Below are 15638 nucleotides of genomic sequence, written 5' to 3'. Positions count from 1 at the left end.
TCCTTCTACGTTTACAATAGCTGCCCTCTATCAATCTATCATGGGAAAAACATCATTATATGGTCTAATACTATACAAGAAGAGCAGATTACCTAGTTCTCATACCCAAATCTTTTTAATCAGTGTGCTCTTTTGTATTTCTGAGGCACTCGTCTTTTTGGAATTACGACTGGCTCAAGGATTATTAAGTCTACGCTTCTCTATGTTTTTTTTCTCCTCTTTTCACTTCTCACTCTTTCCCGCACTCTCTTCCTTTCTCTCTCTGTAATCACCAAATGAGCTATTGATCTCTCTTATGTAGCTTTTAAGGGCTTAGCAGTGTATAACTGCTTCAGACCTACTGTACAGTTTTCTGTAAGGACTCCCGGTGCCTAGAACTTACATTCAATGAAAAGAGCCTCTTAGAGAAGATGTCTGATTTACTCTGGGTTGTGTTGTAGGGCAACGGAATGGGCAGCCTGTACAAGCCACAGGTAAAGATTTTAAAAAACTTCAGATCATTGTCATTGTGATCTTCTGAATGCATGGTGCTGTGCAGAGCCTTAAGTCAAATTTGCTAGAAAAAGATTCTGTGCTTGTTGTTTTTGGCCCGTGTTATAAAATATAAAAAAATTCTTTGCAGAGCGGTGGAGCTATTTTAGGACCCCCTGGAGCTCCCGGTGCTCCGGTAAGTATAATCATTGTTGTGCCTGAAGCAAATCCTTTACACTGAATTGTGGAGTAACACTAGCAAACAGGCATGTGGATACTGTCTGAGCTGCAGAGCCTGGGAGAGCTGAATAACAAATAGCCTGACCAGCCCTCTGGTGTTATCTTGGCTTCTAAGGCTATTATATCACAGTCAATCATGCTCATTGAGATCTGGTGGTTGGTGAAGGCCAAGAGGCTTCCTGACTCTCAAACAGGTGCCTCTTATCCACCCCAGGACACACAACATCATTGAAATGCAAAATGGACTTAGAAGTTCGGCTGCTCTGCACAGTGCCAAGCCGAAGTGACCCGATTTGCTTATCGGGTTCCCCCTGCTCCTCCTTATCAGACAGTTTGTAATCTTGTCCAGTCCTGAGAGACATTCAGTCACAGGCCCTGCAGGGATCCATCCACCAAAACGAACACTTAAGGTGGTGACAAAAAGTAGACACTCTGCTATCCCCAGTGCACAATGGACATGAGCCATAGCTACATCTTAAGGATGCTTCTCCCGGTACTGCATCCATCACAGGCCAACAGCACCACAGGAGCAATCTAAATAAAGGAGCATCTTCATCAGTGTTAAGGAGGATAAGCGGCTCAATTCATCAATAATTGCTTGTGCTTATTAATGTGGAAAATTGCTGGCTGGTGTTGTTTTAAGCCTTTTTGACTGGATTATATGATCCTGATCATTTTAATTGCGCTTGGGACAATATTACACTATTAGCGTGATTTACACACAGAAAATAAGAGAAAAGGCAAGTAATAATGACTAATATAAATTTAAATGACAATAACATACAGTAACCACATGCCATTAAAGATGATATTTACGATTTTTATGGAAGCAGTTGTCACTTTCACGGGGGTAATATGTCCGCTCTCCCTCTCTTTCTCTTTTTAAGGGTCCCAAAGGAGATGAAGGACCTGCAGTAAGTTGAAGCTTTTCATCGTGGGCTATATTTTTTGAGGCATTTGGCTGTTTTTGTGCTCCTCGCAAAAAGTCAGAGTTGCCAGTTGCTTGCTATAATTATTTCTATGGCTTTCTACTGGATAAAATAAGTCAATACAGCCTCAAGCCCGAGCACTTAACCACTTTCAGAAGAACTCCAACACACAGAAAAAAAAAAAAGATCTCGACTCCTACAAATATGAAACCTTTGTACCATATTGTCTTGCCAGTGGGAACCCACAAACCCTCACTGCACTTCAAATGCCCATCCCCCAAACTCTGACGCCTGAAAACAGTCCACACAGACATGGGAATCATCCATTTTTCTCGGGCCCAGTTGCATTTTTTTTAATTTTCTTTATTTTTTGTTTGTTTGTTTTGTTTCACAGTGATTTTTCACTGGCATGTTAATTTGACATTTTAATAAATTGCTCAAGCGTCCGCAATGCCTTGGTGGAATTGCCCCAATCCGTCTCACAGCTGATCCTCTGGCTGGCCCGCTCTTCCCGTAGCCTGAGTAACGTATTCGTGACAATCTACATGTGTGACAATTACCTGGACAATCCGTCTGTGTCAGTGCCGGTCGCCCCTCTATTCTGTGTAATGGCATTTCTCCATGGCAGCGCGAGCAAGATGAGGTGGATAGAGGCCATCACTTGCTTTAGCACTGGGAATGGCTCTCTATTTTTAGTGAAGAAAGCAGGTGTGATTGTGATTGTCAAATGGCTTTCGTTTTTCTAATGAATATAAAGCCTTCAAGGTGTGACAGCATGTGTCCTAGGTCATTTGAAGTATTGTCCTCTCAATACCTGACCGAGATCATCAAGATGAGAGTGGGAAATGTGTAAAATCTTGGCCCCTGCAGAATTAAATTTATTCGCTTTCATCCATTTTTGATCTATATCTGCTCATTTATGCATGATGGTCGCTTTATAATGACACTTGTTACCTTCCAGTCGCTTATCGCCAGCCTCACTCTAGGACTGTGAGACAGAAATAACCTCATTCTTGGTTGGGAAATGGGGAAAGCGAGGAGGCTTGGGGTTTTTTTTTGTTTGTTTGTTTTTTTGTCTTAACATAACAGTTGGTGTATTTTTATCTCACAGGGGGAACCAGGGCCCATGGGATTACCTGGGCTTGAAGGGCTGCCGGGTGCTAAGGTAAACGTCAAGATACAAAGTTTTCACGATGACCGCCTGTTAAATTCTGAGAATTCCACATTTTTCTGAGCTGGAGCCAAAGTATTCATGTAATAATTAATAATTTGCACAATTACTTAATGAATTTTCCTTCATTAAAAAAAAAAAAGTCCTAGAGGCATCTTTTCACAACTTCCTGCCTTTTCTGTGCAGAAGTGTTTCCACTGATTGGCGGTGTGTGACTGTGTGTTTTGTGGAAGGTTGATGGGGGTGGAATATTTCAGTTTCTCTGACATCCAGAGTAATTTATCCTTTCAGGGCCTGCTGTCAAAGGTTTGACATATGCAAAGCATTTGCTGTTGAAATATGAAGATCTTAAGGAAGTCATTTATAATAAATATATGTGTGTGATTTTTCTGAGGAGATATTTATAGTTTTTTATTAAGTGTTTCAGATTTTTGCATTGCACTTGTCCAGACACATAGCAGCCCAGCAGCTTTCATTATACGGAGTTTCTGATACCACTATCTGTGTGTCTGCTTGATGTGACAGTGATTTATAGTATTCTTTATGTTATGTGTACATTATCTACCTAATATGTTGTGCTTCCAGGGGGATATGGGTTTGTCTGGTCCACCAGGGATGCTAGGTCCTCCAGTAAGTCCTCCATTTTTTAAAATTAATTTAGGACATACTTCTCTCTGATCAGTCATTTATGTTATTTAAGTCTGCCTCTGGCAACAAGTCAGTGATGTTTTTTTTAAAGTAGACAGAATAATAGCTCTCAATTGCTATAGCACCAAACTATTTCGATTAATAATGCTGCCTTACACCTGCAGTCTGTTTGTGCAGTGTTTTGTTGGGAAGGTTTCTTTTGTGCAGCTTTTGTATGCTGGTCTCTGTATTTTAAATGGAAGGTTACAGGGGTGCTGTAGATATCACACTATCGAGGAACTGTCAAACACGGTCTGTTCTTTTCCCATACTTGTGATTGACAGGGAAAGCCCGGCGCTCGTGGAGAGCCAGGGATCCCAGGAGAGCCGGTGAGCCTGAGCCTCTAACTCTCTTTGAGCTGTCAATCTGTGCGTCATTCCTTTGTCACTGCCGACTGACACATTGGCTGTCTCTGTTCTGTGACAGGGTGAGAGGGGTCCGCTGGGAGAGACAGGATTCCCTGGGCCCGAGGGACCCCAAGGTCTTCCTGTAAGGATGCTACACAAATTCTGTCGCTCTTCCCTTAATATTATCACTACTAGATGTTGACAAAGCACCTTCCAATAATGTCCACACTAGAAACAGCGCTATTAAAACATGGCCGCATAGTTGTTTTACCATTGTAGTGTGTGTCTGGAAGAAAAGCAACACGATTCAAGGACAATATGAATAAAATACATATGTTAGCTTCCGCTTGTCCTGTAGATGATTACATTGCTCCACATAATTACCATCAGAGATGGTTTCTGTAATTTTCCCTGTAAGCGCACAATGGAACAATGTTCGCACAGCAATCAGGATCATTATCCCTTGGTTGAGATATCTCATTAACTGTGGAGATTACTAGGAGTGCAACAGTGCTGATCCAATCGAAGGCGGGAGCTGATACAAAATGTCTTTGTTTGTGTTGCGCTTCTTGAGCAGGGGAGACCTGGAAAAGATGGAACTCCAGGATACCAGGTGAGTTGTGCGAACGCGTCGCAAATCCCCTTATAGAAAGTGCTTTACATCAGCCAAGCTACAGAAAGATGGCACAGCAGATTTTTATCCCCCCTCAAGCTACAGCGTGCTGACTGCATTAAAGCTATTTGCATATTTGAGATTTTAACGATTAAAAAAAAACCTAAATGGAATCCTGCAGATTTAAGGCTTTGTTGACTTTTAGTCTTTTCACCCTCATTATACAGTTAATGCTTTCAGGCAATGATAAAATGTTTGTAATAGAGGGCAGTAGATGCTTCAGATTAAATATGCATTTCTCTGCCTGATGAACCTGGCCAAAATGGAAATAAATATGCATAAAAGTCTACTTTTATGTACCTGATCAAATCTACACTGTTTACTACATAATCACACAGAATGGTCTCACAGTATGGGCTTGAATTGCCATTCACTGCACATTATACAATCTAATACCCAAACTCGATTGACTATGATTATTACAGCTTTTCTCTGATTTACAATTTTTTTTTCACCTTACACCTTAATGACAGCCCAAGTACTTTATTGTTTTTTTTCCTTCCATTTGTTCATAATCTCAGCATCACACAGAGCCTTTCTATAGATAGGCACGACTTTTTGGTGGGGCAACAGTGCCATCTAGCAGATGGTATAGTTGCCTTCTTTAGCAAAATTCCTTGCACACTGCTTTGAGGTTTAATGTAATGCTCAGGGAAGCACATTTCAGTGGGCAAGATGATAGATTTAAGCCTCCCATCAGGCAGCGGGGAATACAGAGTACTGCAGATTAAAGCAGGCAGGGGAGAACGGCATCACAAAGCGATGCCCGCTTCAAAAACCACATCATGCCAGATTGTCTTTTGCATGGCTCCTGTAATCCAGCAGGAAATTGATACAAAGATGCTCCCAAATGTATTTCTGTGAGCAGAGTAAAGGGAAGCAATGAGGAGTGACAGAGAGGGACTGGAAGACACAAGATGTTGTGACACGAAACCAGAGACAGGTATTTTCTCCCTGCTCCTCTGTACAGTAGAGGCAGCTGGTGGGAAGGCGTTCATCATACAAACCAGGAGTGATGCAGAGGATCCGTGACATTGCAGAAGGTGAAACACTATACGGGGAGGAATTATGCCTGAGCTGAGTAAGACGCAATCAGTGCAGCGTCAACTGAAAAGCGTGCATTCCTCAAAGTCAAATAATTCATAAGAATCCTCTGCAAACATCGCTTATAGTGGATTTAACAGAAATTCAAATGAACAAATTCCAAATGAACATAATAGAATGACTGAGTGTTGCTCGCGCCCTTACACAATCCCAAACATCAATGCTTTGTGTGCAGCTACTAAAAAGTTTCAGGGTCAGAATAATTTCCTTTTACTGTTTCACTGCCTTTTTTTTCTTCTTACTCCTCAACAAAGACCTCAACTATATAACTATATTTTTTCCTTTTTCCTTTCTAAGGGAGCTACAGGTAGACAAGGAGAACGAGGATCCAAAGGAGAGCGTGTAAGCATTCCTCTTTTCTTAAAAGGAAGCTATTTTTGTGACTCCAACTATAACACACAACAAAAAGATTTTGATGAATAGTAATGAATAGTAATGAAAGTCTTCACTTCAGCACAAATATGACTAATCCCCACAAGCACATAAGCGCTAGATAAAGGCATTTAACGCTCAGTGCAGTTTGCTATTGTGTTTGCAAAAGCTTGGTCACACTTCCACAGTAATCTGTTGCAAACGCCTTTAATAGAGGATGCAAAATGAGGTTTTAGCTTTATGTTTGGCAGCAGAACCCCAGGACCAGTAACTAACTGGACACATTAGGAGAAATGAGTCATTGTGCACAGTATGTAAAGTTACAGCGGGACCTGAAGATTATAGTGACACTGATGCAGCTTTTTCTAGCCAGGAGTGGTAGCTGTAGCACATTCACATGTTTGGTGCCTCAACATCATACACAGGTGAGATATATCTGAGCTGCTACTTTTTTTTTAATGCTACAGGGTGATCCAGGAATTCCTGGAGAAAGAGGCGTTCAGGGCGAGAGGGGTCGCCCAGGAGAGCCCGGCCAAATTGGACCCATCGGTACCCAGGGGCAAAAAGGTGATCCCGGCCCTCCAGGACTCCTGGGGAGTGAAAGCCTCCTGGTGAGTTGAAAATCTTCACCGTAAACAAAGACAACCCTCCCAGATAATTAAAAAGCTTTACCGGGCAACTCGTTCCTTTGAGTTACCACCTCAGTTCTCATACACTGGGGGGGGGAAATGGTGTAGCTACAGCTTTCTGCATGAAACATCAAACAAGGCAGTGCAACGGGAACTTGCTGTTCTCTTTCTGCTCAGCGCTTCCCACTCCTGATCATCTAGGCGCAACAGAAGGTCAGAGAGGGAGTGAGACGGAAACCGAAAGAAAGACAGATATGTGGGCGTGCCTGGAGCTCTGCAGAGCAGCGAAAACACCTCCATCTGTCACAGACATTTTACACTTACTATATGCAGCCACAACCGTTATATAACACTCACAGGGATGAAAAACTGTTCTGAATGCAAAGATTTGAGGTCCAGGGATACTATTGTTTGGCTTCCTAAATGGTACGGCACAAAAAAGCACCAACAATCCAGCTGAGAAAGGTTCACACAGCGTGTGCTGTGTGCTGTGCGCTGTGCGTACGTGCTCTATGCATGTATATTATTTCTTTATCCTTCCATACATATGGAGGCAAATAGAGCCAGTGTGACAAGTTGCACTTTCAGTCTAAATAGGCAGTGCATTACTTCAGAATTGGAAATAAAGTAACACCACTTTAAAGCTATAATACCAAATTTAATATTCGCCTGCTGAGTTTGGGTTCAGACGTTATATTAAACTGCAATGCAAGGTAGGCTTTCAAGTCAGGAGGAAGCTTTAAAAGCTGAATTTAAACTGAATGACTCTGCCCTGCTTTTTGTCGAGTTTGGTTTGAACAATCTGCGTAGAAGAAATGTTTTATTTAGTAAATGTTCCAGATAGAGATGGACCGATCCAATATTACGTATCGGTATCGGTCCGATACTGACCTAAATTACTGGATCGGATATCGGAGAAAAATAAAAAATGTAATCCGATCCATTAAATATCACGAAAGCACCTCACAAAACTTGCAACACGCCGTAACTCACCTCAGAACGTTAGCACGTCGGAGCAGTATGCATCACGTGATAGAGCGGCTGTGGCATGCGGGACCTGTCAGTGGTCTGGATAGCATTTGGAGCTTTGCTAGCAACCCGCATTTCATCTCCGACAAAGTTATCCCCGAGAGAAGTAAAGCAAGTGTGTAAGTCCATCTCTGAATGTTTGTAAAGCATTCCTGCGTTAAGCTTAACAAAGGACTGCCTCTTCTTGCTGCTACTTCAATCATGAAACTGCTTAACGATCAGCTGATCGGCTTTTCTGTCGGGAGTACGTCTCTCTTGTTTGCTTTTGGCCCACTTTGCACCAGAAAGAGGAAACCAGCGGCTGAACAACAGCAGCACGTTTAAGCTCTATAAGCTGTTGTTAGAATGTATTTAATATTACTTTCTACTAGCTGACGGCTGGTAACTGTGCAGGGGCGGATCTAGCAAAGTTTAGCCAGGGGGGCCGATAGGGCATTAACAGGGAAAAGGGGGCACAAAGACATACTTTTCTTTCTTATTCTCATTTAAAATGTCTAGCTTTTAATAAATAATTATCTGACAGCCAAAGTTTTAATTTGATGCAAAATGAATAGAAGTCCATTACTGTATATAGTGACTATTAAGTCTAATATATATACCCTAGTAAGCTATAGTACTTTTTCCTTTGTGAAGGTACCATCTGTGCAGTCTGCAATTTTGTTGAAGAAAGATGTTGAATCTATTTAATATTTCTTGAAAAATAATTGATTTCTGTGCATTTTTTTTTTCCACACTGCATCAAATTAAGGTTGATTACGTCGATTAAGCATCATGAGGTGGAGCGTGAGGGGTGGTTCCCTATTTTTTATTTATTTATTTTTGTTGTTGCTGGGAGTTGGAACCCTATTAGTTAGGTTGCTTAATATTTATGCTAAGTACTCTTTAAAATACCAGAATAGGGAGGATGGTGTAGGTTTAAGTTTATTAGATTGATCAGTATTGCTGAACTATGAAATATTTTTTTTGGATACAGGTATAACAGAATAGCTTTAGTGTAGTTGTTGTTTTAAACTTGAGTATGAACTTATACAAAATGCAGCAAGATATTTAAAAAACAGTTTTGTTGATTAAAAAACACTATATCGGATTCATATCGGTATCGGCAGATATCCAAATTTATGATATCGGTATCGGTATCGGACATAAAAAAGTGGTATCGTGCCATCTCTAGTTCCAGATATCCACTTAATTATCATTTTTACTTGTATCTTTTTATTTTTATTGTCCCTTAATTGCTTTAGTTTCTCTTGTTAAGTGTTAAAATAGTGCTTTATCGCTATTTCCGCTCACAGGATGACTCCAGCTTTACAGAGGAACTCCGGATGTTTATCCGAAATGAAGTATCGAGGATTTTTGAAGGTAAAAAAACAAAAAAACTGAGTTTATTTTAATTAGTTTGGAGTACTTTTATTTTTTGTGTTGTGTTACCTCTAAGCATTCTTCTCTTGCTTCACAGAGAAGCTTTCTAGCAACAGCGGGCTACAGAAGACACCTGCAGGCATCTTAGCGTCGCAGATCCAAGGACCTCCTGGACCTCCTGGAAAGGATGGATTACCGGGCTCACCAGGAGAGCGTGGACCTCCTGGTAGGATGGCAGGCGGAACGGCTGCACCTTAATGCCACTGCTGGAAAAATACTATAATTTAAATATGAATGAATGAATAGAAATAACACTTGTAAAACCTGATTGCTGTTAATGAAACATGATTAACTTTAATTTATTTAATGAAAAGAAATTATATATGTACTCCTATAATTACTTCAGCAAACACACCGTGTGGTTTACCGAACCATACATTTAGCCAATTATATTTTAGAGAGGAAAGCGTCACATTTTTGTGAGATGCACCCTGTTGGTTGGCATCTCGTGTTTTTGTGATGTTGATTTGAAATGTTGGAGACTGGCTGGATTAGAGTCGGGCTTACACTTGCACTTTGTGCGGATTCATGGGTATTTCTCTCTTGCATAGACCCATATATCAATGCAGACTGAGGGGCGGGGAGCAGAGGAAAGGCCGGGAGTGTGGTGCACAGCGGCTCTCTGGGAAATATGAAGACAAACGAAGAATTGGCTGTGAAAAAGAGAAAGTGTTATCAATGTGGACAGGAAAGAACCTCAGTATTGATACCTCACTCCAGGAAAGAAAGCCCCTAAAATGCAAAAGGAGCGTAGTCAGGAAAGAGGGTTGACATTCTTTTATCAAACTAATACAAATTTCTGACTGCTCATACAACACTAATGGTTTGCCGGTGCAGGCTTTGTACCTCAGACTTGCTTAGATTTGTACTGTGTCCGCAGCAGAACTATGGTATCGTGACTTTTAAAGAGGAGTGATTTGATTGTGTTGGTGCAGATCAAAAGCACCGCTGCATTGGCCGTTCTCTTTGAGCTTTGTTATCTACCTCACATTATTCAAGACCATTTACATTTTAACCCACTGCTATGATATAAAGGGCTGCTTTCATTCACGAATGTCTCCAAATTAGCCAGCTACTCAACTCTAAATATTTGTGCGTTAATGCCACTGGCGTTTACACATGTCTTGGACTTTATTTTGCTTGTTTTGTTTTTTTACGCTTCCAAAATAAAGTGTTTTATAGGTGATCTTTAATGCAGCTTTGCAATAAATATTTATTGAAAGCAAAGAGGAAAGTTATTTCCCTTGATAATTCAGAAATTCAACAACTTCTTAATTTTTTTTTCTTTGTTGACTTGGGCCTTGAGAGTTTGGGGTAATATTTCCTCATTATTTCTCGTCATCCTCCGCTGGAGACTGTGCTCCTCTGGAATATCCAATTTGACTTCTTCTCCAATATGCCGAAATGAATTGTTTATGGAGAAAAATAACCCCTCTGTTGAGTTCACAGTTTTTTCTTTTCTTCCTTTCTTCTGTCTTTGGTGTGATTTCACATGGGTGAAAGTCTCAAGCTGTTAAGAGAACGCCCATAGGGGCTCATGCTGGAGAACACCATTTCTTTATTTCCTACTTTGTTGTAATTAAGTGCTCATTTGTGATTCATCGTTCACTTTTGGGATCTTCAGAAAGTTTCTCTTTGATGAAAGCCATTGTGCTCAAGTGCATATTTCATCAATTTTGCTTCTTTTTTTGTGTTCTTGTTTTAACATTTGTTTTGTATTTCAATGCATTCTGTGTAACATTTATACTGAGTGAAACAAACATGTCTGTAAACTCTGTTTGAAAGCTGCTCTGTTCTTCCTGTGAGATGGACATATCAGTAAATAGAAAGAAAGTTGTTTTTTTTTCTTTCTTTTTTGTAAGACACGGTACGATTAAGTAGATGTGTCTTTTAATATTGTATACAACAGCGTACAACAGGTGCAGGTTCAATGAAGCATGAAAAACCACTGTTTGCCAGTATTATATTTTGTTAACTTACTTTGTCCATTAGTGCCCCAAGACACAATTTGTTTTCAACTAAGTACGCAGTGTGGCATTTTTCAATTTATCAGACTGCACCAATCCACCGTGGCCCCCAAGCTTATTGCCCTGTGTGCTATTCAGAAATTTTTTATTTATTTTTTTTGCTCAAGGTACAGTGCACTTTTCTCCATGGAACGTCTCCTGCCTGAATGAATGCCCCGGGCTCTGTGAGTGTTGAAAGAAGTCTCATTATTGTGGCAATGTGTGGATAGCCCCCCTTTTTTTATTTCTTTGAGATTCAGTTTTGGAGCATTCATAAGCCTTTTTTCTGAGATTTTCTCTGACATGTAAGCGTTGGAGCGTTTCCCCTTTGGGCCAAGCAGTGAAATGCTTGATACTCCTGTCAATGTTTCTGATGCACTCCATGCAGCCACTGGTTGTGAGACTCCATTACTTTAAGTGCCTCGTGGGGAAATATTTTTTGCAGCCTCTCAAATTCTTACTTGGTATGCTGCTGTTTTGAACTGTAGACGTACTGGTTTTTGCATGCAGTGAAAAAGCCCTTGAATAATATGATTGTTTGCATACAGTTAAAAGCAACCGCCTGCCTGGTCTGACTTGAAGATGCGCGAATGCTTTGAATTCTCTTTTGACACACTGAGCATGCTCACAGTTTGTGTTCTTTCTTGGAGGTACTCAGGCAGCAGCCAGTCTCCAGCATAGGACAGAGTGAACATAATGAGCATCAGAGTAAAGCGTCTGTCATGAATAGCCACGATTGTTTGCGGAGTTCACCTTTGACTTGGCCTACCTTTCCACTCTCTGAATGCCTTTAGTGACCCACGTGTCTGATCTCTGATTGTTAAAAGCCTCTTGTCTCTGTTTTGAAATCGTCAAAGATGTGATGTGTGCTGTTGTTAGAAAGCTGCACAAATCCACAATGCAGTTGTCTGTTTCCACTTCACCTACTAAGGGTGCATCTCTCAAAATAAGTGCATACTTGATACCTGACACTGCTGTCATCCTGATTATACATAATCGAGAAGCTGTGCAGTGTTATTAGGAGTCCGTTGACAAATAAAAAAGTTCCACAAGTGTGTCCTCATTTTGACACTTTGTCGTGCTTTGGCATTTGTACTAATCTTACTAACTGTAATTCAAACTGTGTAGAGATGGCACCACAACAGGACTGCTTTAAGTTTGTAGTATTTGTTTTCTCAGCCACAATGTTGTGTGTGTGTTTGTGTCCACAGGAATCAGGGGTCAGAAAGGAGAGCGAGGCCAGCTTGGACTGGGGTTACCAGGAGATCCAGGACCCACGGGGCCACCAGGTAAGAACACCTTATGAGTAGAGCCGTTTTAGTTTGAGTGTTTAATTTGATATGCTGTGCAAAATTCTTTATCCACCCCTCATTTGTTAGTATTTTGCTTCCAATGAGTCTTTCTGGTCATTTTTTTAAGTGTTCATGAGCAATAGTTTCCAGGCTTTCTAAATCCAGCAGGCATCTTGGCTTTTTTTTTTTTTTTTTTACATTGGAGACTTTATCTATATAATACCTTACACCATCACCAGCAGTTTTACAGCAACTCTGAAACAAAGGACAACGCGTAAAGTCAAAAGGGTCAATTAAAGTGCTGAACATGCAGAGAATTACCACCCATCTCTGCTGTTCTCCTCAGTTCTATGGAGCATTTTACTGTCTTTAAGCTCATTGTTTTAGTTTTATGGACTGCAGAGTTACTGTTTTTGTTCCCCCTCACCTCTATCAATATTGTTTCAAGCCACAGTCAGCAACTGGATTTAGCATAGCTCATCATATACTGATTGCCTCTTTTGACACAGTCCTGCGTTTTTAAAATGTTCAAATAAGAAAGTGTTTTAATTGAAAACTCTCACTAACCATCAGTCATATACTAATAAAATGGCAGAAACTATGCTATTTGCAGCTATGTATAAGGGCACTTCTGAAAATTGCCCTCCTCGTGTTTTAATTATACAGCAGGTATTAAAATGATCAGGAAGAATAACCATTACATTGACCACCCCTCCTTTCGCCATTATTTATCAGGCTTTTTTAGCTGCCCCCAAGAAGGAAAGAAATGCGCCAGGGCTGAGTCAAGTCTCCAGCCTTTAATTCTATTTCAGCCTTCATTTGGTTTCTCAGCATGTTAGAGTCAACTTGGCTTCTAGATTGCATTATGTTCTCAAAAAACCCCTGTGCTCCTGCGACATAAATAGGACCCCAATAGAGGATGAATTTGGCGGTGAAAGAAAATGACTTCCGCTCTATAAAATGAACTGCTTGGTGTTGTCGTGAACAAAAGGAGACAAACCAAGATGTCAGCATGTCCTTTGGTTTTTTTTTTAGTTATTTTGCACGACAAACCTCACCATATCTTGATGGAAGATGAGGAGTGGGGTTAACTTGCTGATTTTCAGCCTGTGACTGTAGGAGTGTATGTATGCACATAATGCATGTGCAGGGGAAAGATATCTTGGCTGTAGCTCCACTGGAGAGGACAAATCACAGCTTTTGAAAGACATCATCTCTGTAGGCACACAGTTATAAGAAGCACCTGCAGCTCAACTGGTTGGGGGTTAGAGTTAAGCTGTAGTCACGTCTCAGGAAGACCTTGAAAGTGCTTAAACTAAGTGCTATCAACGAGCTGGCCCACTCCTCTGGTTTTCCTGGTGGTATTCTTGACACTAGCCGTACATAAAGCAGGTTCCCCTCAGACTCAGACTGGGATATGTGAGTCACGTAAATGAAATTTGCACAGCTTTGATTTATCAGTTATAATATAATAAATACATAAAATAAAGGGTAAGAAATCTGTCTGGCAGGCTCCACAGGTCGATGAATCAAGGCACTTCTAATTAATCAGTATTTTCAAGTTGTTGGGTTTTTCTTTTTGAGAAGTGACCTCATACTGTAGTTGCTATCTTTGCCTCCACGTGTTCGTTCCCTGATGTGCTCTGATGGTAATTAGACCTGAAGGTGCTGCTGTTGGAGTGCATTAGTTCTGAATTGTGCCAAATTAGCAGGGTAAAGCTATCAGCTGTACAAAGCCACTTAAACTTGTTGTATTAACAAAGAGAATTAACAAACTGGAACATAAGGTACTTTAGATGATTAGTGTTTTTTTTCCTGTATCTTTCCACCGCCACGATACTGTGGATAGTTTGTCTGAGCACTTAAGCAGTAGATGGATGTGGCTCTGATGGAAAGGGCAAGTTGTGTTTTCGCAGGGAGGTAAAGGACAAGGCAGTACCTGCAATTCTCTTTGTACAAACTATAGTGGAGGCAAGGCTCCCTCGAGCTGTGAATGGGTTGACTGATGTAATGGACACTCCTGTGGCAGGACTGCAGTGGAGGGCTTGTTTTTGTTTTTGTCTCTTGTCTTTTTTTTTTGCAGGCTTTCTGAGAAAGAAGGTGTTATTCTTGGTGTTGTTTTCGTATGTGAACAATATACGAGAGACCATGAAGCAATGCAGACCGCTTTGACACTTCAGCAAGCTGTTGCTAAGTAACATGAGATACTAATGTCTCATCGGCCGCGATGACCTCACCATATCAGACAGCGAGGATGTGTTCTTCCTCTCTCCTCCATTCTCATTACAGAGAAACCGGAGAATTCATTAATTGTAAATGAGATGTCCTCAGTTCTGAATGATCCTCCAATGCAGCTATATAGTGATCTATTGATACTCACTGCAGTCCCACTTTGCATTACATCAGAGGAGCATTTCTCAATTAAATGAAAGTAAAGAAGAAGAAGAAGAACTGCGACTGTAATTACAGACTGATTTTTTTAATTGATTTTAAAACTAAACAAATTAAATGCAATTTCAAATGTTCTAAAATAAAAAGACCGTGTAGAAGCTGCACCTAATATTTGTTTTTTATTTTTAATTAGCCTTGCAATTAGTCTTTCACGCTTTGAGAAACTGGAAGCAGCAAACCTTAGAATGGCTGAGTCATTTTCTGATCAAATATTGACTAAATTAACTAAGCAGGAAGTTTTATCTCTTGTGCTTTGAAATGCTGATGAATAATTCTCAATAGGAATTGTCGTCTGCTTGACACTTGATTTCAAAGACACTGCTGGTTTAAAAAAAAAAAAAAGTATACATTAGTGAATATAAATGGAGCAGATCTGCTAACAAACCAAAGGTAAAAATCTGCCTGGTTCTTGTTTTAATTCTTCTAAACATGTGTACAAAGGTAACACTACCCTGGATACACTGGCTAACCTTTTTGCTTGTAATTTGCTTTTAAGTAAAATAAGAATACACAATTCCCCGATGCTTATTTCCAGTGGTGAGTTCAATTTAGGACTTGCAATACATTCACGATAATAAAGAAAAAGGTCCTGCTAGCCAGCCTGCTCGTTAGTCGAAGGAAATGGGGAAAATGCAACTTTAACAAGAAATGGCTTGAGAATAGTGATTTATCTTGGTGGTTAAAGCTGGCGGCTGGAAATACTTACAAAGCAGATTGCTCTGTGAATGGAAGGGGTTTCTTTGTCTTTGTTTTAACATTAATAAACCTATTTGTACATGTGTTTGTACAACGAATTTATCTTACCACACTGCTAATTT

General features: G+C 40.4%; 1 protein-coding gene across 5 annotated transcripts in view; it reads left to right on the top strand.

Moving 5' to 3' along the window:
* Positions 1-15638, top strand: part of LOC113035410 (uncharacterized) — a 102530-nt gene that overhangs the window by 83293 nt on the left and 3599 nt on the right. For 4 of the 5 annotated variants that reach the window (XM_080287810.1, XM_026190955.2, XM_026190954.2 and 1 more), the window contains 13 exons: positions 441-473; positions 623-667; positions 1599-1625; positions 2752-2805; positions 3397-3441; positions 3783-3827; positions 3925-3987; positions 4423-4458; positions 5920-5964; positions 6462-6605; positions 8945-9011; positions 9109-9237; positions 12289-12366. In XM_080287810.1, coding sequence (XP_080143936.1) covers positions 441-473; positions 623-667; positions 1599-1625; positions 2752-2805; positions 3397-3441; positions 3783-3827; positions 3925-3987; positions 4423-4458; positions 5920-5964; positions 6462-6605; positions 8945-9011; positions 9109-9237; positions 12289-12366 — 811 coding nt within the window. Of the gene's footprint in view, positions 1-440; positions 474-622; positions 668-1598; positions 1626-2751; positions 2806-3396; positions 3442-3782; positions 3828-3924; positions 3988-4422; positions 4459-5919; positions 5965-6461; positions 6606-8944; positions 9012-9108; positions 9238-9622; positions 11021-12288; positions 12367-15638 lie in introns of those variants that run through there. The other variant, XM_026190957.2, reaches the window with a different exon arrangement.

Source organism: Astatotilapia calliptera, chromosome 13 (assembly GCF_964374335.1).
Source record: "Astatotilapia calliptera chromosome 13, fAstCal68.1, whole genome shotgun sequence".
In the NCBI taxonomy this organism is placed as follows: Eukaryota; Metazoa; Chordata; class Actinopteri; order Cichliformes; family Cichlidae; genus Astatotilapia; species Astatotilapia calliptera.
The sequence above is the reverse complement of the archived record's forward strand: the minus strand, read 5'-3'. Positions and strand labels throughout refer to the sequence as shown.